General features: G+C 43.9%; 1 protein-coding gene across 1 annotated transcript in view; it reads left to right on the top strand.

Annotated features, from left to right (window-relative positions):
- Positions 1–26,519, top strand: part of TM6SF1 (transmembrane 6 superfamily member 1) — a 112,424-nt gene that overhangs the window by 48,985 nt on the left and 36,920 nt on the right. Inside the window, exons 7-8 of the mRNA XM_082254027.1 lie at positions 8,092–8,196; positions 15,160–15,252. Of these exons, the coding sequence (XP_082110153.1) occupies positions 8,092–8,196; positions 15,160–15,252 (198 nt within the window). The remainder of the gene's footprint in view (positions 1–8,091; positions 8,197–15,159; positions 15,253–26,519) is intronic.

Below are 26,519 nucleotides of genomic sequence, written 5' to 3'. Positions count from 1 at the left end.
TGCAATTACTATATACCTGACAGGGACCTAGGAAGGATAGTAGAAATTTTGCTGATCTTTACTGATTTTTATGGGCTCCGTTTGGCACTAGACCGCCCTAGCCTTCACCGTATACTGTCCCTCTTATTTAGTGTACAGTTGATGGTATGACTGTTGTTTATGCCTCACCACACTTGGTAACTCTTTTCTCCCACTCGATTCTATATCAACTTTGAATTCTCTTGTGAATGGTGTGGTCTGGGTCCGAACGGAGCCTACTGTTTCGTACACGGGATCTTCCCTGTTGCCATTGTGCCTTGTTCTGCTGCTGGCCATTGGACCTACGGACTGGCTCAATGTTCGCTGGGTATTCTCAAGTGCAAGAAAAAAATAAATAAGTCTTTGAAAACGCCCGGAAGAGGAGGGCGAAACGCGTCAAAGCAATTTCCGGTCTACGCCTTAGCGAAACGTCACTTCCGGTGTGGTGGAACGCACGCCGTAACCACGGAGCGTCCAAGCAGCACCAGACACTAGGAAGGACGAGACTTTGTTATTATATGCCTTACTAACAGCTACGAAATGTGAGTTTGAATTTAGCATTTGCACAATAAATACTTTTTAATCGGATTTACGCTATGTGAGCATCCTTTTCTCCAATTTATGTATCGGGGTATTCACATCTTTGGAGATATACCTAGCTTGGAGGAGTTTGGCAGTCGGTTCCTTACCAGGACATAAGCTCTGTCGACCTTTATAGCTATACAGCATAGGGGTCATCGGTGTCCGGTAAGTGAATACCTTAAGGGGGAGGACCGGCACTTGCTCACTGCACCGAAAAGATTGCATGATTGTGCACTTTATTCCTGGCACTCCAGCACTTTCGTGGGACCCATTTGTTGGGACTGTTTACATCTATTCATCTATGGAGATCTTAATGAACTAATTTTATCTGGACTGGCACTTATTATTGTTTATTATTTATATGCTTTTTACACTTCAGCCTTTTTGCACATTTTTGCAATACTGCACGGTGCACTTTAAGAGTTTTATATTGTAGAATTCTATGTATATATTTTTATGATTCGCATTCAATATCGTTTTGCGCTGTGTATATATATATTCTTGCACTTGAGGATTTTGGGTTCACCACAATTCATGAACAGCTGCATTTCGGTTTTTATCATTGACATCGTGTTATTTTAGTTCATCACTGATCTTTGCGCTGTATTTGCACTGCACTGTTCGCTGGGTATTAACATGCTGCTTATTTGGGGGCTTTTGAGTCTCTCTTCAGATCCGTGTCTAAATCCCTACGCAGCCTGGGACTTGCAGACTTTCTCAGGACAGCCCCTGGGCGCTTAGAACTGGGATATGAGCTATAATATCTCAGGGGTTATTGTTATGGTTGTTATAGTTGGTATAATCACTCTGCATTTGACTGCGCAGAAGTGCTCATGATTCTACCACGGCCCTCGGCCTGCACGTTAATATATATATATATATTGGAGTTATTTTGAGGGGACAGCAAAGTTACACTGTTATACAAGCTGTACACTCACTACTTTACATTGTAGCAAAGTGTCATTTCTTCAGTGTTGTCACATGAAAAGATATAATAAAATATTTACAAAAATGTGAGGGGTGTACTCACTTTTGTGAGATACTGTATATAAATATACAGTATCTCACAAAAGTGAGTACACCCCTCACATTTTTGTAAATATTTTATTATATCTTTTCATGTGACAACACTGAAGAAATGACACTTTGCTACAATGTAAAGTAGTGAGTGTACAGCTGGTATAACAGTGTAACTTTGCTGTCCCCTCAAAATAACTCCACGCACAGCCGTTAGTGTCCAATTTTCCATCTGTGAAAACGCCCACTGGGAGGGGCGAAACGCGTCAACGCTATTTCCAGCTGACCGTAACGGCAGAACGTAATTTCCGGTCCGGCGTGGAACGCAAACAGGAAAGCATCCACCGCAGCGTTATCACGGGACACGGGCATTTAGAATACTCTGCACTGGCCTGATATAAAAGACACGCAATTGTATATCTGATGCCTTGTAAGTTGCTATTATGCTTTTAATTAAATAAATGTTGGAATGTATTACACTATGAGTTTTCTCCATCTTCCTTGCCCTGAGTGAAACATAGAGGGGGAACCTATAAACCACCAACATTTAATCCTGCCCTGCGTGACATTTCAAGAGGAATCCTATGAAGTGCCTATACTTACCAGTCTGAGCCCTATTGGCCCATATGCAGTATTGTTAGGGGGTGCACAGTCTCTGGTAAGTGCACTCACTGGTGGGGTGTAGATCACAGAAGGCTTGCATGAAGAGTCACGGATTGGCACTATTCATTAGAAGAGAACATGTTAGCATGGAATTTATTTCCTTTTTGGATATTTTTGGACATTTAGTACTTGTGTTTAATATATAGATTTTTTGGCACAAAACTTTCACTGGACACATGCTTGTCATCCATTTTGGTTTGTTTTTCACCATTTTCTGGGGAACATTTACTGGCTAGTAATATTACACAGGAAAATGTTATTTGTCTAGCCATATCACACTGATTAATTTATTTGAGCACTAATAAGTCCATATAGAGCGAACTTTTCATTTATGTTTTTTTATTGTTTTTTCTTTATATTTTTCTGGTCATATTTGCGTGAATGATATATCACTCATAGTAGTTTTTTGAGCACAAAGAGGTTCACTCTAGAGTGACTATTTTTTTTTCACTGTTTGCGCTGTTATTTTTGTTTCTTTCTAGCAGTAATTACTTGCTTGCTGGACTGGTTACATCACTCCTCAACTAAGCTCTGGGTTCAGCTGGAAAGTCATATGAACCCAATTGATCTCTGTGCCCTTCCATGGACCTCGTCTATGCACCTTAGGGATTCGTCTCTCCCTAGTGATCTTACTCGTCAGACGATCCGAATCTGGGACCGCTTGAATTCCCAAGGGGGCATAACAAATTTTTTAGGGCCTATGACCCCTTTTTTGGATCCCTGGCCTTTCCACCGGCTTTGCATGTGGTGAGTTTCAGATCATGGTGAAAAGATGATCATAGGAGACTTGCCCAAGTTCTTGGAGCAGACCCATCTTTAAGGACAGACACCCCTTCCGGGTCACTTTCTCGACACCCTACATAGTGGCTCCAGAGACAGCAAGTAACTTCTTATATTCGTACCCTCCCATCTATACTGGACATTCTAGCTGAGCCAACAGATTTTGAGGATATGCTTTTGCAGGCAGACCCTTAAACACATGTGGTTTCCCAGCTTTACTCCCTATTGCTTAATGCTTCTTCCCCTGACCTTCCGCCATACACGCAGTCCTGGGAATTAGAATTACGTCACTCAATATCCCTTGCGGATTGGCAAAAACGCTTTATTTTGACACATAAGCTCTCTGTTGCAACTAAGACTCAGTAAAAAGGGTTCAAGCTGGTGACAAGATGGTATAGATGCAATTCAGAGTTTTGGCTATTTGTTACTGGAGGTTATCTCAGCTGATCTTAGAGACAAGCAGGCTGGGTCGTGGAGGCCCTCAGCCATTTGGTGAGTGGCCCTTTTTTACGCAGGTGGAGGAGCACCACTTGCAAGCACCTTATATAAGATTACAGAGCACTTGTCACTTTTGGTGATTCAAAGATTTTGTCATTATTATGGACTTTTAAATTGATGATTATTAAATTGATGGTTGTATATTTTATTTAGGTAGCTCAATTGAATACATTGGGATTTTTGAGGTGGATAGATTATCTTGGCAAAGGAGAAGTGCTCACTAACAGAGATTTAGACAGATTTGTGAACAATATTTGAGAGAAATAGGCCTTTTGTGTACATAGAAAAAGTCTTAGAACTTTGAGTTCAGCTCATGAAAAATGGGGGCAAAAACAAAAGTGTTGCGTTTATAATTTTGTTCAGTATATATATGCAAGACTGTATTGCTTACTCTTTCAATAAAATAAGATTGAACTAAAATTGCCTTCTTGGTGTCCTGGGTGACCTATAAACTACTATACTATAAACTACTTGTGTAAGGTACATTAAATACTTTGGTATGTATACTGTATTTTTATTCTAGAAAGATGATACTCCTGAGAAACTCTACTCCATCCCTTTCAGAATGGGGACAACGTATAACACTGCCCTTCAACTATTCAAACTGACATACAGGCTCAGATGTAATCCTCAGCCTTTTCAAAAAAATATGGGGTCCATGGCTTCTTCCAAAAGAATGTTGCCAAACACCTTGTGTTCTTTATCAGAAGCACTATACACCTATCAGCCATAACTTTTGGACCACCCATCTAATAATAATATCCCTCTTTTGCTGCCAAAACATCCCATTTTACTTCCAAAACAGCTCTTACCCATTGAGGCATGGATGCCACTAAACCTCACAGGATCTGCTACTGATGGCTTGGTGGAAGCATACCTTCAAAGTCCTGTAAGTTGCGAGGTGGGGCCTCCTTGCTTTTCCAGCACATCCCACAGATGCTCAATTGGATTGAAATCTGGAGAACTTGGACATCCAAGTCAACACTTTGAACTTGTTATGTTTCTCAAACTATTCTTGAACTATTTTTGCAGTGTGGCAGAGTGTAATATCCTGCTGAAAGAGGCCACTGGCATTAGGAATACCATTTCCATTAAGGCAGGGGTGGGGAACCTACGGCTCCCCTTGCTGCTGAGTCTGTGTCTCTCAGCTGGGCTGTCAGAATGGAACCGATGTTTCCTGTATAGTTCTGGCTCCGTCCTGACAGTCTGAGTGAGTCACAGGCAGAGTGATATCAAATGCACTCCGCCTGTGACCAATACAGGAAGCATTGCCTCTTCCTCCAATGCGACGCCGCTCCTAGCCAGCATTTCCCACCAGTAGTACCCACAGCAGTACCAGCCAGAGCCAGCAGTACCCAAAGCAGTGCCAGCCAGAGCTAGCAGTACCCACAGCAGTTTTCAGCCAGAGCCAGCAGTACCCACAGCAGTACCAGTCAGAGCGAAACAGTACCCATAGCAGTACCAGCCAGAGCCAGCAGTACCCACAGCAATATCAGCCAGAGCCAGCAGTACCCACAGCAGTACCAGTCAGAGCCAGCAGTACCCACAGCAGTACCAGCCAGCAGTACCCACAGCAGTGCCAGCCAGCATTTCCCACCAGCAGTACCAGCCAACAGTGCCCACAGCAGTACCAGCCAGCATGACCAGCCTGAGCCAGCAGTACCAGCCAGCAGTACCCATAGCAGTACCAGCCTGAGACAGCAGTACCAGTCAGCAGTGACCACAGCAGTACCAGCCTGAGCCAGCAGTACCCACAGCAGTACCAGCCAGCAGTATCAACCAGCAGTACCAGCTAGCAGGACCAGCCAACAGTACCAGCCTGAGCCAGCAGTACCCACATCAGTACCAGCCAGCAGTACCACAGCAGTACCCATAGCAGTACCAGCCAGCATTTCCCACCAGCAGTACCAGCCAGAATTTCCCACCAGCAGTACCAACCAACTTTACCCACCAGCAGTACCAGCAGCAATACCCACAGCAGTACCAGCCAGCAGTACCCACAGCAGTACCAGCTAGCAGTACCATCCTGAGCCAGCAGTATGCACAGCAGTACCCACAGCAGTACCAGCCAGCAATACCCACAGCAGGACCAGCCAGCAGTACCAGCCTGAGCCAGCAGTACCCACAGCAATACCAGCCAGCTGTACCCACCAGCAGTACCAGCCAGCTGTACCCACCAGCGGTACCAGCCAGCTGTACCCACAGCAGTACCAGCCAGCAGTACCTACAGCACAGTACCAGCCAGCAGTACAAGGCTGAGCCAGCAGTACCCACAGCAGTACTAGCCAGCAGTACCCACAGCAGTACCAGCCAGCAGTACCAACAGCAGTACCAGCCAGCAGTATCAGCCTAAGCCAGGAGTACCAGCCAGCAGTAACCACCAGCAGTACCAGCCAGCAATAACCACTAGCATTACCAGCCAGCTGTACCCACCAGCTGTACCTGCCAGGAGTACCTGCCAGCAGTACCAGCCAGCAGTACCCACCAGCTGTACCCACCAGCAGTTCTTTTCCAAACTTACCACTGCAAAGAGTCGACTGCGCTCCAGACTGACCGACGCAAACCTGGAAAACCAGCTGCGAGTAGCAACATCATCAATACCAGCTAACATCACACACATCCCCATAGAGAAACCGTTCCAGCCATGACATTAGGGGTGAGTTAATTAAATATTTGACCAAATATAACAGGCACATTTTTAAGTTGATAATTTTGTGTGGCCCCTGAATGATGTTATAAATATCCAAAAGGCCCTTGGCAGAAAAAAGTTCCCCATCCCTGCAATAAGGGGTGTAATTGGTCAACAAAAATTTTAAAGTAGGTGGTACATGTCAAGTAACATCTACAAGAATAGCAAGACCTAAGGTTTCTCAGCAGAATATTGCCCAAAGCATCAGACCGCCTCCTTGCTTTCTTCACATGCTGCATTCTGGTGCCATCTCTTTCCCAGGTAAGTAATGCACACGCACCCATCCATCCATTTGATGTAAAAGAAAACATGAATCCTCAGATCATGCCACCTGGTACATTGCTTTGTGGTCCAGTTTTGATGTTCACATGCCCATTGTAGGTGCTTTTGGCTGTGGAAATGGGTCAGAATTAGCATCCTGACTGTTCTGCAGCTACACATCCCCATACCCAACAAACTCGATACCCATTTTTCTGTTTTCAATGCATAAACTTCAGGGACAACATATTTATTGTCTAATATATCCCGCTAACTTTCAGAAGCCTTTGTAACATGATAATCAATGTTAATGGACTTTACATGTCAATGGTCATAAAGTTATGACATAAAGTGTATGTAAGTGGCACAAGCAATCCTCATCTTGTATTATTGGTTCTTGCTGAGATAATAATGTATCAATGAATGACTAGAGGCAACTTTGAGTTTTATAGGAACAGTTTAATGGTGAATGTCATAAAAAATCTTTATAAAAAATATTGCTAGCTTCTGCCTATCACTAACAGTGAATGAAGGTGTTTGTTGGGGAGATCAGAAGAAGGAGCCATTTAAGGTGATGATAAAATATTGATTCACAAGAAACAAAAACTGATCCTTGAGATAACAAAGTGTTAAACATTTAAATGTTAATTTCTTGTAGAAAAATGTAAATTTAACACAAATGCAATATTTATACTTTGCAAATTAGACAGTTTGATCTAAAACTTTAGTGAGGAAAAAGGTAAGGCATGTAAAACAACTTCTGCATCTTTCTGTAATGATGCTAATGCTTTTTATGTATAACATTTTTGGAGTGTAATCTTTATGAAAGGTTCACACAGGCATTAAAAGAGGAAGCGTGTTGTGTTTTCCTTATGCCCACCAAAAGCAGTCTCTACTGATCAGGGGCTGCACAGACCATCACCACGTTGTGCCTGCAATCAAACATTTTTTTAGCAAAAGATAAAAACCCAGTGGTGATTAAATACCCCTAAAAGAAAGCTCTATCGGTCTCAAAAAATGATAAAAATGTCATATGGGTACAGTGTTGCATGACCGTGAAATTGTCATTCAATGTGTGAGAGCACTGAAAGCTGAAAACTAGCCTGGGCAGGAAGGGGGTGAACGTGCCCGGTATTGAAGTGGTTAAAAGAAGTATTTGATTACAAAGGGCTAATGTTTATGATACACAGTGCTTTAGCAAATGTTATTTCACATGTACTTTTATTTGAAATATGCAAATTGAAGGTCTAGTTATTTGTTAAAGCAGGACTATACTAACCTGTACGCCAGTGCTGTGATCCCCCAGAGCTCCCCACTGGCTTCTGACATTTTCAGCTCAGTGGCATTCGGGTATTGATCCCCAGCTGTTTCCATTGCCCAGGCTGAGATGATGTCAGTCCCACGCATGCATGGGAATTCAGTTATTTCTGTATTGCCAAAATTATTACACTGAGCTGCAGTGCAGACAGGCAGGTAAATGTAATACAGAAGACATTAAAAATGCAATAAAAATCCTGCCTGTTCTCGATTTATTTTTTTAAGTAAAGCTTCACTTTACATTAGTCTACGTTGTTTGTTTTTTGTAGGACGCACAAAATATTCAGAAGAAAAATATATTCCAGAGACCATTTGACTTGCTGCTAGCTTCCTATCTTATTGCTGCAAGTATCTTTTGTGTATTCCGTGGAATGGTGAGTCATGTAATCATTACAATATGTAATCATTGTAATATGAGTGTACGGGGGCCTGAGCTCAAACACATGCATGTACTGACGGTGTCAGTTGAGCAGTGGATAGTGTCAGTAGTCTTTTTATTTTTATTATATAATTTTTACAATTTTATTTTTATTTTTTTACAAATTACTTATGAGCCCTGATAGGAGGCTTTGCTGAAATACCAGGGGTTTAAAAAGGGGGAATCTACTCCACACACGGGGTAATTAGTGTGTACCCAGGCACACCTGGCACACCCTGTGTGCACACCAATGGTGACTTCATTTGTTTTCTTTACTTTTAGGCTTTTTGCCCTCTGTTTTGGCCGGTAAAACACCTCTTGTATTAGGGTGCCACACTCTGGATGAAGGCACCACTATCTATGCTAGCAGAGTAAAGCCTCGTACACACGATCAGATTATCGGACAAATTTTCTTTAGTTTTTTGTTGCATGCTAGTCTCATATGGAAAGTGAAGAGGTTACTTTCATACGAAAATTCTCATATGACAGAATTCAACTTCACAAGTGACATCATGTGTTGAATTGTTTTGTATGTATTCTTTAGTTTCTGAGCATGCCTAGTCTTGCTCTTATGATTTTTGTTGGACGAAAACTGTACTAATTAAACGAAAATCGGATGTTGTGTTATTGTACGATAAAAATTTTATAGCCTGCACATCCAGTTTTTGTCTCCTGAAAATTCGTAATCGGCTGTCGAAAGCACCATACTAACGATCCGATAATTGGCAGATTGTTCGTCGGACGGAATTTTACTTCCGATTTTCTTATTGTGTGTACTGGCCTTTAGATACACTAACAGATTGAAGCCAAGCTCCAGGTAACAACTTTTAGGCAGTTATAGCAAACAGTTTTTTTCTTTTGGGATAAGCACCCCTGTCAGTGGTAAATGTCTCAACCCATGAAATGCTGCATCTTCAGGACTGCTTAAAAAATGCAGCCAACACATCAAAGGAGAGTTAAGCTGCAATATATTAAATGTTTACTTTTGGGTGTAATTCCACTTTAATTTGGCCATACATCAGTAGAATTTCATTTGAAATTTTGTTTTCTCTTTTGTTTATCGACGGACACAGCGCTTCATATTCAGAACCATAGGGTAATTTTGCCCCATACAGGAGTAGGACAGTAGGCAGAAAAAACACTTTGGCTACACCTATGGGCAGTCCTAGCTGGTATACCTCCCTCTGTGCTATAGGCCTTCAGTTTTTTCTGCGTAGTCAGGAGTAGGCAGGCTAGGCAGTAGCCTAGACGGGCTCTCTACTGGGACCTTTAGTTCTGGCAATTCTTTCCTTTTTAAATGGCATTTTTTTCTTCTCCTGGTGTTTTTTCTTGTGAAATCTGCAATCAACTGCTGGGCTGGTCGATGGGCTGGATAACTAGATCCATTGGTCCCCCCCAGCCATAGAGCGCGTGCAGACCAGAGCTCTGCGCTAGGTTGGCTGCAACATAGCTCCACTGGACAGGGGCTGGCCTGCAAGTTAAATGCCTCGTGAGGTCACATACGACCAGGTCCTGGACCGAGTCGCAGCATTCCTTCTGGCCGATAGCTCCCCCATTGCGGTGGTGAGGGGTTCTGTCTGAAATGGTGCCCGCCTGGTTTCTGTGGGTTTGGCAAGTATGATGTCCCCCCTCCTCCTCCTGGATGTGGTGGGGGCAGACGTGGGCACCCCCCGGGATGGTCGGACCCTCCTTTTCCCCAGCTACCATCTGCGTTGTGTGGGAATTCCCTGTGGGCCACCCTTGCCTTTTTGGTTGGTCCCGCACCCAAGAGTGGAAGCCATGACAGTGGAGCCTGAAGAGGGAGGTGAATGCTGTGATGGGGGCCCCTCCTCTTTCCCCTGGTGTTAACTCCTGGGTTTCCTTTTCCCCTGGATGCCACACGTAGATTCCTAGCTATCTCCTGTGCAGACCAGCGCTCCTCCGGTGAATTGTGAGTCCTGCTAGGATCCCTCCCTCTCTCTGCTGCAGGTTCAGGGTGCGTTGCTTCTGGGTGCCCCTGTGATAGTGCGGGTGCAGTACCTCATGGTGGGCAAAATACTTTTGCTGGTGGGTCCTTTTTTCCTACATGGAGTCTCAGGAGCATGTTTCCCCACCTGGCCCCCTCTCGGAGGCAGTGGGTTCCACAGGGTCCCAGCCTTCCATTGACACACTGAATGGCGGTCCTGGAGTCCTTTGTTTCCCGGGTGGAGGTGCCCTTCGACCGGCGGGCTGGCAGAAAGCGCCCCTGCCCTCCCCTGCATCATCTGCCTCGTCAGATCCTGAATCTGGCTCTGTTGCTGCAGACATGGCCCACCCTGCGGGGCTTGTAGCAATACTCCCTAACAAAACTATGACTGAGAGTGGGATATGTGTTTGAGGCTTACTTGTTGCTGTAACAGCAGCGGCTTTATCCGGTGAGTTTGCAACCTTTCCATTTGATTGGACACCATTGCCTTGCTGTTTGCTGAATAGGTGATTTTACTATGGACTATTTTTTGTTCTATGGAATCATTTTATTGAACTCTTTGTTTAATTTGTAATACACTTTTTATGTGCCTGCATGTTTTTATGCTTGAACACTGATTGATTTTTGTTTAAAGGCTCTACACTCCTTTTTATTCTATGAGCCTTGGCACCGGGCACAGCTATGCGGATGGCACTGGATTGAGTGGTAGACGAGGCGGAGCTCTGGGACTACACGTCCAGCGTGGCTCACGTCCAGACATACCCCCCTTTATTAAAGATTTGTCTGCGAGCCAGATGCAGCCATCAAAAGAGCCACGTCTGGCTCGCAAGCCATAGGTTCCCTACCCCTGATCTAAAGCGTGAAGAGGGTGTATAGAGAAGTCAGTACAGCCCTTGTGGTTTGAAAGTAAGGTTTTGGTTAGTAAGTAAGGATTGGCGCAGCCAACATTTTTGATTTTATTTAGTACGGTCCTTGTGTCATGTGATCTGTCAGAGCCAATACATACCTGTTATCAGCAAACAATACCGCAGTGTTATTACACACTACTCTGGTCAGAGCAGACTGTATTGATCCAGGTCCACCCCTAAACTCTGATTACTTTCATAACAATCCCTAACCAAGTTCCAAGAATAATCAGGATCACAAGCATGTGTACAATTTACTAAAGGCTAAATGTAGAAAAACAATCCACAGCAGCACAATGAGCAGGCTCATGGCAGTAAATAACTAGTAATACACAAGCATACATGTGTATTAATAAATACATGAATATTTAGAAGTAAACTGTGTATATCCAACAAAAAGTGTGGACTAACATAGGGCTGAGGGGCCAGTCATTCTAGTCTAGGCAGTGTTTCTCAACTCCGGTCCTCTGGGCACACTAACAGGCCAGGTTTGCAAGAAAACTGAAATACATCACAGGTGATATAATTTGCTGCTCAGTGATTGCAGTATTCTAGTCTGCATCTCCCCAAGGTAATACCTAAAATCTGGCCTGTTATTGTGCCCTGAGGACCGGAGTTAAGAAACACTGGTCTAGATGACAGTAGTCACCGTGCCAAGGAACATATGTTATCATTCCCAACAGAAGATCCCCAAAATGTTACATGCCAGTAGTTATTCTTAAACATGTTAGCTACTGGGTGCCTGGCATTTGTGGAGCCCATAGTTACAGTATTTAGTGATGTTATGGCCAGGAAATATGTATAGATCACTTTGACACAAGGGGATTTATCTACTTAAGTCAAATATGCTCTACAATTTTCAAGAGAATTTGCATTTCACAAGGAAAGTTTCCCTTAGCTTAGTGAGCAAGGTGAAGCTCTGCTGACTCCTATCTTCCAATAACTTTCCACACATATGACTGGCTATTCTTTGCAAAGTGAATTTTCACCACATTCACTAAGCTAAGGATAAATTCCATTGCAAAACAAAAGTCTGCAAAGTGAACAGCCTATTTGGCTTTATAAATCAACCCCAAAAGGTAGTTCATGTGCAGTTATAGTTCCCGGGCCCTAGTGCAAAAGGTGAACCAGAGCACATTCAGTCCCCATACATGTACTTCCTTACCATACATTGATCCAAAGCTTCCATCCCTCTAACCCTGTTATTATTCCCCCAAATATTATCTTCACCTCCTCTCTAACATCCATATAACCCCTTCATCTCCCTTCCTTACAAATACTAAGCCCCCATTCACACTAGTGCAATTAGTCATGAGTCTGCAATGCGTGACAATGGAAACCACATTATTCTCTAAGGTGCCCATTCCTATTAATGCAACATGGTGCAGGGCAAATTTTGAAAAGGTGCAGTTGTCTCTTTTGGTGCTACACAGTGCTGTTGATTTACTAAAACTGGAGAGTGCAAAATCTGGTGCAGCTGTACATAGTAACCAGGTTTTTGTTTTGATGAAGCTTAATTGAACAAGCTGAAGTTAGAAGTGAATTGGCTAGCATGCACAGCTGCACCAGGTTTTGCACTCTAATTTTGGTAAATCAACCAGAGTGTTTCTGGCCCCATAGACTTTAATGGGAGCACAAGAAAAACATTTCTTTTTTTACAGTTTTGTGCTTGATGATGTGTAATGATCCATGGCTGGGATCTGCTGTGTACATTTACAGCCCAGAGCTCTGTGTTGACAATCAACACATAGCTCTGTACAGAGAGAATGGTCTGCCTGTTTATCAACTTAGTGATCTATTAGTAAAATCAGCACACATTACACATAGTTAAGCACACATTTAACCCCTTGATCGCCCTAGTTGTTAACCCCTTCCCAGCCAGTGTCATTAGTACAGTGACAGAGTATATTATCACTGATCACTGTATTAATGTCACTGATGTCAGTGGCAGTTAGTCAGTTTCCCCCCCCCCCCCCCCCCCCAGCATCATTGCTCGCCACACTATCGATCGCAGTCCGATTTCTAAATCGCTGATCACCGCCATTAGTAGAAAAATTTTTTTCCAGTGTATATATCGTTTTTAGGCGCAACAAGCATACACTTAAGCCCCGTACACACGTACCGATGGTCGGCATACAAATGTTCCTCTTTTCTCCCCGGGATGTCGGTGTCTGTTGAAAAGTGCAAAGACAGCACAAGGACAGCACAAGAATTTTGTCTGCAGACTTCAGCTGACTGCAGAAGTGATGTCATGTAATGGTTAACTTTCCCTGTGTTTTTAATTTTCTGAGCATGCCCAGTCTTGCAAATCTGCGGTCTGTCGGCCGAATTCTGTACTGACAGGCGAACAATCGTCCGTTCTGGTGTCCGCAGACAAAAATTTTCATGTTTGCAAGAAAGACTTTTGTCCGCGGATTGTGCGCAGACATCTGTCGGAGGCACCATACTAACACGCGTACAATCGGCAGATCCTTCGTCCACCGACGTTTGTATGCCGACGATCGGTACGTGTGTACGGGCCTTTACTGGGATTTTTTTTTATCAAAGATATGTAGCAGAAAACATTTTAGCCAAAATTTATGAAGAAATGTGATTTTTTTATTTTTTTTATTGAATGTTTGTTAGCAGAAAATTATTATTTTTTTTTTTTTTTGTTAAATGTTAATTTTTTTTCCGTTTATTTGGAAAAAAGAAAAAACCTAGTGGTGATCAAATACCACTAAAAAAAATAAATTTGTCTGAAAAAAAAATTATACAAATTTTGTTTGCGTACAGCATTGCATGACGGCGCAATTACCAGTTAAAGTAGTGCAGTGCTAAATGGCAAAAAATGGCGTGGTCATGAAGGGGTGTTACATCTTCCTAAGCTCAAGTGGTTAAAATCCGTCTGTGGGATCTGTCTCTGCAGTACAGTGAGTACAGAAACACGTGTCAAGGGGCCTGACTTGAGAGGGGCCACCCCTGCTCCTAGGATAGTCAGTGGACGGGTGTCAACGGGAAGAGGATACTAGAGCAAGAGAGAGAGAGTATCCTGAAGATAGATTATCGTCCATCAAGTCATCTTGTTAGAGAGCAAAGAGACTTAATCCCATCCACACAAGTGACAGTGTGGATTAACAGCCTGGCTGTTCCATATCTTTTCAAGCAGAGTTTTGAAGATAGAAGTCCTCAACCAAATGTAAATAGTTCAATTAGAGTATTCCACTATCCCCTTCTCCTATCCCAAATTATTAATAAACAACAAAACAAACAACACCCCTAGACTGTTCATTGATGTGACGAGCCATTGAGAACAAGGAGAGATTAAGAGACTTGTCCAAGTAAAGATGTGCTGGTAACCAGGGGAGCTCGCAAAGTCAATATCCAGCAGTCCTTTTGAGAAAGGGGAGTACAGTTCTGTTTAATTCTTCTATACAACTATGATCAAAGTGGACAACATCTACCTTTTATAACTGACATCAAAACCTGACTGGTCAGGCTGTACATGTCCTCTCAGTCACTGGCTCTTTGCAATTTATATGTTTAAACCCGATTTTACGTTTTTAAAAGTCAGCAGCTTCAATAAGTGTAGCTGCTGACTTTTAATAAACACACACTCACCTATCCCACGATCTAGCGATGCGGCCGGCTGGAGCCTCGGTTCTCCCCCTCTACTCCCCACGGCGCTGGCATCTCTAGTGTGGGCACCCGGCTGTGACAGCTTGCAGCCGACTGCGGGTCCTGAAAAGTTGGGCAATTTTCTGGGACCTGTGACGTGTCCCAGAAGATTGCAGGGAGGGAGAACTTCTGCTCGAGCTGCCTATATGGCCCGAGCGGAAGAAGGAGCGGGTACCTGTCAAATCTAGGTACCTGTTCCCCCCCCCCCCACCCCACCCGAAAAAAAAATGACATGCCAAATGTGGCACGTCAGGCGGTCAGGAGGCCTTAAAGCAGAAGTTCCATTTTTGGGTGGATCTCCACTTTAAGTGATAATTGGATTTAGTTAGCTATCTTGTTTGTGATTCTGAGAATAGCTGTGCAGGAAAGTGAAAATACACTAATAATGTGAATTTTTTTTACTGGTTTACAGATCGCCTTAGACTGTCCTTCTGATATCTGTCGATTTTATTTGCAATTGCAAGAACCATATATTAAAGATCCTGCTGCCTATTCAAAACTTCAGGTAAATCTTTTCTGAAATGACAATTAAAGCTGAACTTCAGGCAGGTATAAAAGATCTTTTTTTTTGGATCATATTTTTGTACTTTTGCAAACAGCACCTTAATAATTTTTTATGTTTATTGAATATGTTTATTTAAGATTATGACCCCTGCACAGTGGTTATAGTGAGGTAACATTTTGTCATGTAACCATCAAAAACGTAAATGTATTTTATTAGGATTTTATGTGATACACAACACAAAGTGGCACATAATTGTGAAGTGGAAGGAAAATAATAAATGATTTTCAAAATTTTTTTTACAAATGAATACCTGAAAAGTGTAGCGTGCATTTGTATTCAGCCCCCTTTACTCTGATACCCCTAACTAAAATCTACTGGAGCCAATTGCCTTCAGAAGTCACCTAATTAGTAAATAGAGTCCACCTGTGTGTACTTTAACCTCAGTATAAATACAGCTGTTCTGTGAAGCCCTCAGAGGTTTGTTAGAGAACCTTAGTGAACAAACAGCATCATGAAGGCCAAGGAACACACCAGACAGGTCAGGGCTATAGTTGTGGAGAAGTTTAAAGCAGGGTTAGGTTTTAAAAATAAATATCCCAAGCTTTGAACAGCACATGGAGCACTGTTCAACCCATCATCTGAAAATGGAAAGAGTATGGCACAAATGAAAACCTACCAAGACATGGCCGTCCACCTAAACTGACAGGCCGGGCAAGGAGAGCCTTAATGGCAAGGAGAGCCTTAATCAGAGAAGCTGCCAAGAGACCCATCGTAACTCTAGAGGAGCTGCAGAGATCCACAACTCAGGTGGGAGAATCTGTCCACAGGACAACTATTAGTCGTGCACTCTACAAATCTGGCCTTTATGGAAGAGTGGTAAGAAAAAAGCCATTGTTGAAAGAAAGCTTTAAGAAGCCAGGTGGGGGACACAGCAAACATGTGAAAGAAGATGTTGTCAGATGAGACCAAAATGTTACTTTTTGGCCTAAAAGCTAAATGCTATGTGTGGCGGAGAACTAACACTGCACATCACCCCGAACACACCATCCCCACTGTGAAACATGGTGGTGGCGGCATCATGTTGTGGGGATGCTTTTCTTCACCAGGGACAAGGAAGCTGATCAGAGTTAATGGGAAGATGGATGAGGGCAAATACAGGGCAATCTTAGAAGAAAACCTGTTAGAGTCTGCAAAAGACTTGAGACTAGGTGGAGGTTCACCTTCCAGCAGGACAATGACCCTAAACATACACCCAGAGCTACAATGGAATGGTTTAGATCAAAGCATATTCATGTGTTAGAATGGCCCAGTCAAAGCCCAGACCTAAATCCAATTAAGAATTTGTGGTAAGACTTGAAAATTGCTGTTCACAGACGCCCTCCATCCAATCTGACAGAGCTTGAGCTATTTTACAAAGAAAAATGGGCAACAATTTGACTCTAGATGTGCAAAGTTGGTAGAGACATCCCCAAAAAGACTTGCAGCTGTAATTGCAGCGAAAGATGGTTCTACAAAGTATTGACTCGGGGGGCTGAATACAAATGCACAACGCACGTCATATTTGTAAAAAAATTTGAAAACCATTTATCATTTTCCTTCCACTTCACAATTATGTGCCACTTTTTGCTGGTCTATTACATAAAATTCCAATAAAATACATTTACGTTTTCGGGTGTAATATGACAAAGTGGAAAATTTCAAGGGGTATGAATACTTTTGCAAGGCACTGTAATAAGTTGCGCTACACTGTTTTTGGGATCAAGGTATAAAGAAAACAAATGACTGCACCAAACATTAATGCTTTACAACATTAAATGTATTTATAGTACATCATTGGACACAGAGCCATATTCATTACTATATGGGTTATAGGCCACCTTCAGGTGAATGGACACTGGTCCATTCAGAGAGGAAGTCCTCATATATAACCCCTCCTACACAGAAAGTACCTCATTTTTTTCCCCAGTGTCTTAAAGGTTATGGTTACTGTGGAGAATCTCTCCACATTTCTATGTTTTTTTCCAAGAAGAAGAAAGAAGATTATGCTACAAACCCCGATCAAAGATCTCTGAATCTAGAGGGTTAGCAATCAGATCCATCCAAAAAAGTCCAAGACTAAAAGGATGCTACCTGTGCCTCGGGATAGGAGATACAAGGTTTTGTCTGTAACATTGTCCTTTTTAGGTACTGGACCCTGGGATCTGGACCCTTGGTAAAACCACTACCAAAGGCGCTCCAAGGGAGTCCAAGGGAGTGGCCCCTCAAAACAGTCCACTACAGGTCCAAGGGAGTGGCCCCTCAAAACAAGGGGACCCAGTCCTTGAAGGTCAGCAAGTGACAAAAAACTCCCCCTGATGGGTGAAGATTGGATTCTTGTTACAAGACAGAATCCTGCGGCGGGACTGTTATCAAGTGCCATGTTGGTCTCTACAAGAGGCAATAGGTGTATTAGCTATGGTTAAGCACACCTTGTTTGTTTAAATATTTAGTTTTATCCTATGCTGATTCCCTGAAAGGTATGAGTTGTGACAAAGCGCACTTGTTTGCTTATGCTGCTCTCACCCCATGTTGTTTGGTTTGTAGTTTTGTGCCGTGGCGCGAAAGCGCCCGCGCATTTGTCTCCTCAAAAGCTCCGGATCAAGCAACGCTTTCAGTGGCGTGTCTGTGGTGAAGAAATCGCCTGCGCGCAAAGATTCGCCATTTAAGCACAAGCGCATGCTTGGAGCAGGAGGGGGGTGTCATGACACGAATGGCGTGCATGTGGATGCCACATGCATGCTGAGCATGCGCAGTACTACCACAAACTCTGTCAGAAGGCTGGAGGGACACAGAGCAGCAGCAGCTGGGTTGCGTGAGTCACTGTGGGTGCATGTTTACAGGCACAGACAGGTTCTGTATCTTGGAGATAATCAGTGCTGTGTGTGACAAGCTGTGTAGCTTGGAGCATGCCTTGAGTATGCTAAAGGTAGTACCTCTTGTTTGTCTTGCCTCAGAGCAATGTCCTCCCGAAAGAGGAGTGGGGGGGGCACAGCTGGAAGGGGCACTGTGGTGCCATGGTCAGGACTTGAAGATCCTAGTCGTGCTTCCTCTCCCCTGATAGGCAGAGGCGACTAGCCAATCTGAGCCATTACGGTTGTCAGGCATAGTAGCTACATCTGGTACTTCTGTTGCAACCTACGTCACTAAGGACAATTTGGCATCAGCATTATCCGGCCTTGAGGGTAAGATTGCTGGCATGATTGCAGCATCGCAAAGAGGGAGGAATCAGGATAGATCCCCCTCACCTGAGCCACCCCCTGATTTAGTTCAGGATTGGGCAGAAGATGTGGAAGAAGTAGCTGTAGATGACCCTGTAGAAGGTCAAGCTGAGGTTTCCACTTCTGGAAAGTCAGGATCTGAGGAGTCATACTCGGCCTCTCAATCCGAGATTGTTGATTCAGTCTCTTACTGAAATGGTCCAGTTTGAATCTCCCTTAGAGATGTCTGAAGTCTTTTTCCTCACTAGGCTCATTGCGCCCTCCTCATAGTCCTCAGGTTTTTCCCTTAAGCCCCGTACACACGTGCAGATTGTCGGCCGAACGATCGTCCGTCTTTTGTCCCCGGGCTGTCGTGTCCGCTGAAAAGTGCAAAAGACTGCACACGAATTTTGTCCGCCAACAACAGCCGACTGCAGAAGTGATGTCATGTGATGGTTAACTTTCCCTGTCTTTTTTCTTTTCTGAGCATGCCCAGTCTTGCAAATCTGCTGTCTGTCGGCCGAAATCTGTACTGACTGGCGAACAATCGGCCGTTCTGGTGTCGGCATACAAAAATTTTAATGCTTGCACGACAGATTCTGTTCGGCCGAAAGTGCGCTGTCGGAAGCATCATACTAACAAGCCGAAAATCAGCCGATCGGTCGTCGGCCGAATCTTTTCGGCCGACAATCTGCACGTGTGTACGGGCCTTTACATCTGCTCTTATAGTTTGGGATCTTCCTGAATGGATTTTTGTTCCTCCCAAAAGGTTTTCACTATTGTGTCCTATGGAGGAAAAATTTACGAGAAAACGGAGTATACCTACTGTGGAAGCTGCCATTTCTTCAGTTAACAAAAGTTTACTTGTCCCGTGGATAATGCCCAGGTTTTTAAATATCCAGCTGATAAGAAGTTGTAATCTTGGCTAAAAGCTTCCTTTGCTGTTGCAGGGTCTGTGATACAACCAGCAGTAGCAGCTATATGACTTTGTCAGTCTTTAAATGACCGTATTAAGTGAGTTTCCAGGATGGTTTCTTCTCAAGGAGAGTCTGTGGAAGATTTGACAGATCTACCTCGCACTTTATGTTTTGCAGTGGATGCTCTTAAAGACTCCATACAGAAAATGACACGGTTTGCTCTTTTGGCAGTGCATATGCGCAGAATCCTATGGCTAAAAAGCTGGACTGCAGGAATTTTAAGTAAAAAGTTGCTGGCTGGCTTTCCCTTTCACGGAGAACGCCTATTTGGTGTTGATCTGGATAAGTATATGCAAAAGATTTTGGGGGGTAAAAGTACATTGCTACCTGTTAAGAGGAAAAGCAAGTGTCCTTCTTTTAAGATACCCAGCACTCAGACCCCCAGTGCTGCTATCCCCAAGCCGTTGCGACGGCCTCAGCCATTCTCGATCCAGAACCAAGCTTTCAGGGCAAGGGAAGAAGAAACCCTGGGCCCAGAGATTTACCAAGTCTATCTCTAGCATCTAGGTTCAACAACAAGATGAAAAGCTTTGTGTCCAGGACCAGAGATCAACTCACAGTCAGAGTGGATGCCTTGGTGACTCCTTGGGAGGAGTTTTCCTTGATCTATGCCTTTCCTCTGGTTCAGCTGCTGCCACATCTGTTACACAGAATCCAGCTAGAGGGGAAACCAGTAATCCTGGTAGCTGGTAATCCATGGCCGAGAAGGTTTTGGTATGCACAATATCAAAATTAGGCAGTGACAAAGCCTTGGGTTCTTCCACTGCGTCTGGACCTACTCTCTCAAGGTCCGATATTCTACCCTGTTATACAGTCTCTAAATTTGATGGCTTGGCCTTTGAAGCCTTGATTTTGAAGGAGTGGGGTATATCTGGCCCTGCAATTTCTACCCTGATAAATGCTGGAAAACCAGTTTCTAGAGGCATTTAATACAGAGTCTAGAAATCTTCCATTACCTGGTGTAAGGCCAGGAAATGGCATCCCCCCAAATATATAATCGGGAGAATTCTAGCCTTCTTGCAAGCAGGGGTAGATATGAAATTAGCCTTAGGCACTATTAAGGGTCAAATTTCAGCCTTGTCGGTTTTTACAGGTTCACATTCCTATTTCGTATGCTTCCACCAGTGCAGCCACCATTGTGTCCTTGGGATTTAAGTTTGGTGTTGGCAGTTTTACAGAAACAGCCTTTTGAGCCCATGGGGCATATTCCCCTGGCTCTTTTGACCAGAAAATTGGTCTTTTTAATTGCGATAACTTCAGCCAGAAGAGTATCAGAACTAGCAGCTCTTTCTTGTAAAGATCCATTCTTGATTTCACATCAAGATAGGGTGACTGTATTTCCACAGCCAGGTTTTTTGCCCAAGGTGGTGTTTGCCTTTCATTCAAATCAGGACAGTATACTGCCTTCCTTTTTTCCAGATCCTCAAAAGTTATTACATTCTCTTGATGTAGTACGTGCACTTAAGTTTTACTTGAAAAGATTGGCTCAGGCTCATGAGACCGATCTTTTGTTTATGCTGCCTATGATTTCTCCTTGGATTCGCCAGGTTATTATCTGAGCGTATGGTTTGAAAGGGAAGGTTCCACCTTTTCCGGTAAAGGCACACTCTACCAAAGGAGTTGTTGCCTCTTGGGAAGTTCACCATCAAGCTTCTATGGCTCAGATTTGCAAACCCGCGACTTAGTTGTCGGTGCATAAATTCACTAGATTCAATCAAGTGGATGTTGGGACCCAGGAGGAGTCTGCATTTGGCTGCAGTGTTCTGCGTTCAGCTATGTAGATCTTTTGTGGTCTGATGGCGGTATTTATGGTGTTCCCCTCCCCTCAGATGCATTGCTATGGGACGTCCCATATAGTAATGAATATGGCTCTGTGTCCCGTGATGTACGATAAAGAAATATGTATTTTTTCTACAGCTTACCTGTAAAATCAATTTTTTTGGAGGTCCCTCCCCTCTTGTATGGGGTATTTATTGCTTGCTACAAAACTGAGGTACTTCCTGTGTAGGAGGGGTATATAGGGGGACTTCCTTTCTGATTGGTTGCCAGTGGCCATTCACCTGAAGGTGGCCTATAACCCATATAGTAATGAATATGGCTCTGGGTCCCGTGATGTACTCAAAGAAATAGATTTTACAGGTAAGCTGTAGAAAAAAATCCATATTTTGTAAATGCAAACAGTGTAGGTACCTCAATTTTACTCAAACTCAGCCTCTTGCAGTCTATTGTTTAGTCTGTACAGCAGAGTTCAGAGAGGAGGGGAAAGAAGCAGCCCAACAAGCCAATCAGCAGTGTTGCAGTGAGCTCATCAGCATGCTACTTTTCCTTTCAATGTCCAGTCACAGGGTGGGAAGGGGATTAGTAAGGACCCTTTCACATAGTTACATAGTTTATCAGGTTGAAAAAAGACACAAGTCCATCTGGCTCAACCAATAAAAAAAAAACAAAAAAAAAACAGTAAAGAAAACCCAACCATACAATCCCATATACACAATCCTATACCCACAGTTGATCCAGAGGAAGGTGAAAAAACCCACCAAAGCATGATCCAATTTGCTACAGTAGGGGAAAAAATTCCTCCCTGATCCCCCGAGAGGCGATTGGATATTCCCTGCATCAACTTTACCTATAAATATTAGTATCCATTTATATTATGTATACCCAGGAAAGAGTCCAGGACTTTTTTAAAGCAATCTGGTGATCTAGCCAGAACCACCTCTGAAGGGAGTCTATTCCACATTTTCACAGCTCTTATGGTGAAGAAACCTTTCCGTATTTGGAGACTAATTTTTTTTTCCCTCTAGACGTAAAGAGTGCGCCCTTGTCCTCTGTGTTGACCTTAAAGTAAATAACTCAACACCAAGTTGACTATATGGACCCCTTATGTATTTATACATGTTGATCATATCCCCCCCCCCCCCTTAATCTCCTCTTCTCAAGAGAGAATAAATTCAGTTCCTCTAATATTTTCTCATAGCTGAGCCTCCTTCATGCCTCTTATCAGTTTGGTTGCCCTTCTCTGCACTTCCTCCAGTTCCCCGATATCCTTTTTAAGAACTGGTGCCCAAAACTGAACAGCATATTCCAGATGAGGTCTTACTAATGATTTGTACAGGGGTAAAATTATATCTCTCTCTCTCTCTGGAGTCCATGCCTCTGTTAATACAAGAAAGGACTTTGCTTGCTTTGTAAACTGCAGCTTGGCATTGCATGCTATTATTAAGCTTAGAATCTACCAGAACACCCAGATCCTTCTCCGCTATGGTGTCCCCCAGTTCTACTCCCCCTAGTATGTATGCTGCTTGCATACTCTTAGCCCCCAAGTGCATAACTTTACATTTATCAACATTAAACCTCATTTGCCACATAGTTGCCCAATGAAACAGTGCATTGAGGTCAGCTTGTAAATTGGAGACATCCTGTAAAGAAGTTATTCCACTGCATAGCTTGGTGTCATCTGCAAAGACTGAAATGCTACTATTAATCCCAGACCCTATATCCTTTATAAAGATATTAAAAAGTAAGGGTCCCGACTCTGAACCTTGGGGTACGCCACTGATAACCTTAGACCATTCAGAGTAAGAATCATTAACCACTACTCTCTGAATTCTATTGTTTAGCCAATTTCTATCCATTTACAAACTGATCTTATAGGTTTTCATGCAGGCATTTTGATCAGGTACCCCTGTCAGTTTTTCAGGAAGACGTGATAAGAGGGTCCATGCAGCACTTTGAACAGGCGGATGTAAATGGACTTGTGTCTGTTTACATGTGCATACCTCCGGGTCTGCCCAGATCCTGAAAAAGAAACAGAAAAGGACAGCATCCAGCAGACCTTTTCTGTTTTTGCAAACTGGATCAGAGGTAGCCTGATGTAAATGGACAGCAGAGTCCGTGTACACCTGGCTGCCCATAGAGCTAGCACAGGTCCACCTGTGTCTGCCAGGCAGAAACTGAATGGGCACGGATGTAAAAAAACTGACATCTGTCCCCTTCGGCTATGATTCAGCAGGGGATCTGTGAGCAAATCCCTTACTGAGCATAGCAGACTCCCCTCCATGTGAAAGGAGCCTTAAGCCTGGTACACGCAGTGAGTTCTAAATTGTCAGCTGCGGTCAGAGCCGATCAGAGCCCCACCAGAACACTCCGATCAGCGCTCTCAGCCATTCGCTGAGATCGCTGATCGGGAGACAGACGGCTGCTGGTTTTCCAGCATGCACGTCCGACAGAAACCGGCAGAATGGCTGGCATACACACAGGCCGAATAATTTACATCAACATTATTTACTTAAAGTATATGTAATTCCTAACATTTAACTTTTCTTTTTTTGCCCCTTTTTTTGTACAGTTGTCAATTTATAGGATATTCCTAACACATAGCATGTACACAGCAAAAATGACACCCCAAAATACATTCTGCCACTCCTCCTGAGTATGGAAATACCACATGTGTGAGACTTTTTCACAGCCTAGCCATATAGAGGGGCCGAACATCCAAGGAGCATCATCATGCATCCTAGCCACTTGCCTAGGCCTATTTTTGACATTTGGTGTTTACAAGCTAAAATCAGTTGTTTTGCTAGAAAACTGCTTAGAACCCCCAAACATTATATATTTTTTTTTAGCAGAGACCCTGGAGAATAAAATGGAGATTATTGCAATATTTTTTATCACACCGTATTTGCGTAGCGGTCTTCCAAACGCAATTTTTTTGGAAAAAATTCACTTTTTTTAATTAAAAAATAAGAAACCAGTAAAGTTAGCCCAATTTTTTTCCATAATGTGAAAGATAATGTTAAGCCGAGTAAATAGATACCCAACATGTCATGTTTCAAAATTGCGCACGCTCACGGAATGGTGACAAACTTTGGTACTTAAAAATCCCCATAGGCGACAATTTAAAAATTTCTACAGGTTGCCATCTTTGAGTTACAGAGGAGGTCTAGGGCTCAAATTATTCCCCTTGCTCTAACGATCGCGGCGATACCTCACATGTGTGGTTTGAACACCGTTTACATATGTGGGCGGGGTTTCTGTATGCATTCGCTTCTGCGCGCGAGCTAACGGGGACAGGGCGCTTTAATTTTTTTTTTTTTTTTTTTTACTATTTATTTTATTTATTATTTTTTACACCGTTTAAAAAAAAAAAAAAATTGATCATTTTTATTTCTATTAAAAGAAATGTAAATATTCCTCGTAATAGAAATAGGCACGACAGGACCTCTTTTTTGTGAGATCTGGGGTCAAAAAGTCCTCAGATCTCACAAGTACACTAAAAGATAGAAAAAAAAAAAATAATTATAATATAAAATGAAAAAAAAAAAAAAAAGGACCTTTAAACCGGTTGCTAGGCAACAACATTTTCCGTAGCTCCGGTCCTCCAAGACCATAGAGTCAAGTGAGGGCAAGCTTGCCCTCACTCGACATCCTGTCTGTGAGGATTTGGGACCGGATCGTTTTCCCCGCTGCTGGCGGGTCCGGTAAGCGGGGAAAAGGACCGGAACGCGTCGGGAGGGGGGGGGGGCTCCTCTTCCGCCATCCCGGAAGGGTGATCCCACGGCGAATCCGCCGCTGGGACCACCCTTATCGGAAAGCCAACCATCCACCGTTTAAAAAAATACCAGGGTTATGGCAGCTATCTGCTGCCATAACACCGGTATTTAGGTTTAAACGGACGACGTATATAAACCTTTTTGGACTTGGACATGGTGGCTGTATGAAGGGTGACAGGTACTCGGGTACTTTGTTGGGCAGGTGACAGGTACTCTGGTACTGATGAGCAGGTGGCAGGTACTCGGGTACTCCGATAGGCAGGTGACAGGTACTCGGGTACTCTGATGGGCAGGTGACAGGCAGGTGATAGGTACTGATGAGTAGTACTCACTGACTGATAGGTGATAGGTGATACTGTACTGATGGGTACTGATGATCAGTACTGATACGTGATAGGTACTGATGAGTACTGATGAGTAGTGATGGGTACTGATGAGCAGGCGGCAAGTACTTGGGTACTTCAGGCGTCAGGTACTCTGATGAGCAGGTGGAAGGTACTCGGGTACTCTGATGGGTAGGTGACAGGTACTCAGGTACTCTGATGACGGGTACTCCGTTGACAGGTACTCAAAGTACCCGAGTACCTGTCATCAGAGTACCCGAGTACCTGTCATCAGAGTACCCGAGTACCCGTCATCAGAGTACCCGAGTACCTGTCATCAAAATACCCGAGTACCTGTCAGAGTACCCGAGTACCCGTCATCAGAGTACCCGAGTACCCGTCATCAGAGTACCCGAGTACCCGTCATCAGAGTACCCGAGTACCTGTCATCAGAGTACCCGAGTACCTGTCATCAGAGTACCCGAGTACCCATCATCAGAGTACCCGAGTACCCGTCAGAGTACCCGAGTACCTGTCATCAGAGTACCCGAGTACCTGTCATCAGAGTATCCGTCATCAGAGTACCTGAGTACCTGTCATCAGAGTACCCGAATACCTGTCACCAGCCCATCAGAGTACCCGAGTACCTGTCATCTGAGTACCTGATGACAGGTACTCGGGTACTTTGATGGGCTAGTGACAGGTGCTCTTTATTGGGGGGGGGCAATCAGTGTGTTTAGGGTGCACTGTAGTTGGTAACTAGCTGTTACCACAATCTCCTCCTCACACAGGATCAGTGTGTGAGGAGGAGAACACGGTGACAGCTAGTTACCGTGTTCTCTATTGACATTTGTGACCGGCTGTGATTGGACACAGCCGGTCACGTGGTAAAGAGCCAATTTCATTGGCTCTTTACCTAGATCGGGGATCGACTCTGTCCGAGGGACGAGCCTCGTCCCCGATCGCTGCTCTGCGCGCCCCCGGGGGCGCGCATTGCAGAGAGAACGAGCGGCTCGTGCTGGAGCCGCTCATGTGATCGGCTGTGATTGACACAGCCGATCACGTGGTAAACAGCCAATTTCTATTGGCTGTTTACCTTGATCAGTGATGGGCTATGTCCGAGGGAAGAGCCTCATCCCTGATCGCGCCGCTGCGCGCCGCCGGGGGCGCGCAGTAGCA

The sequence above is a fragment of the Pelophylax lessonae genome (assembly GCF_965119305.1).
Source record: "Pelophylax lessonae genome assembly, chromosome: 4".
Taxonomy (NCBI): domain Eukaryota; kingdom Metazoa; phylum Chordata; class Amphibia; order Anura; family Ranidae; genus Pelophylax; species Pelophylax lessonae.
The sequence above is the reverse complement of the archived record's forward strand: the minus strand, read 5'-3'. Positions and strand labels throughout refer to the sequence as shown.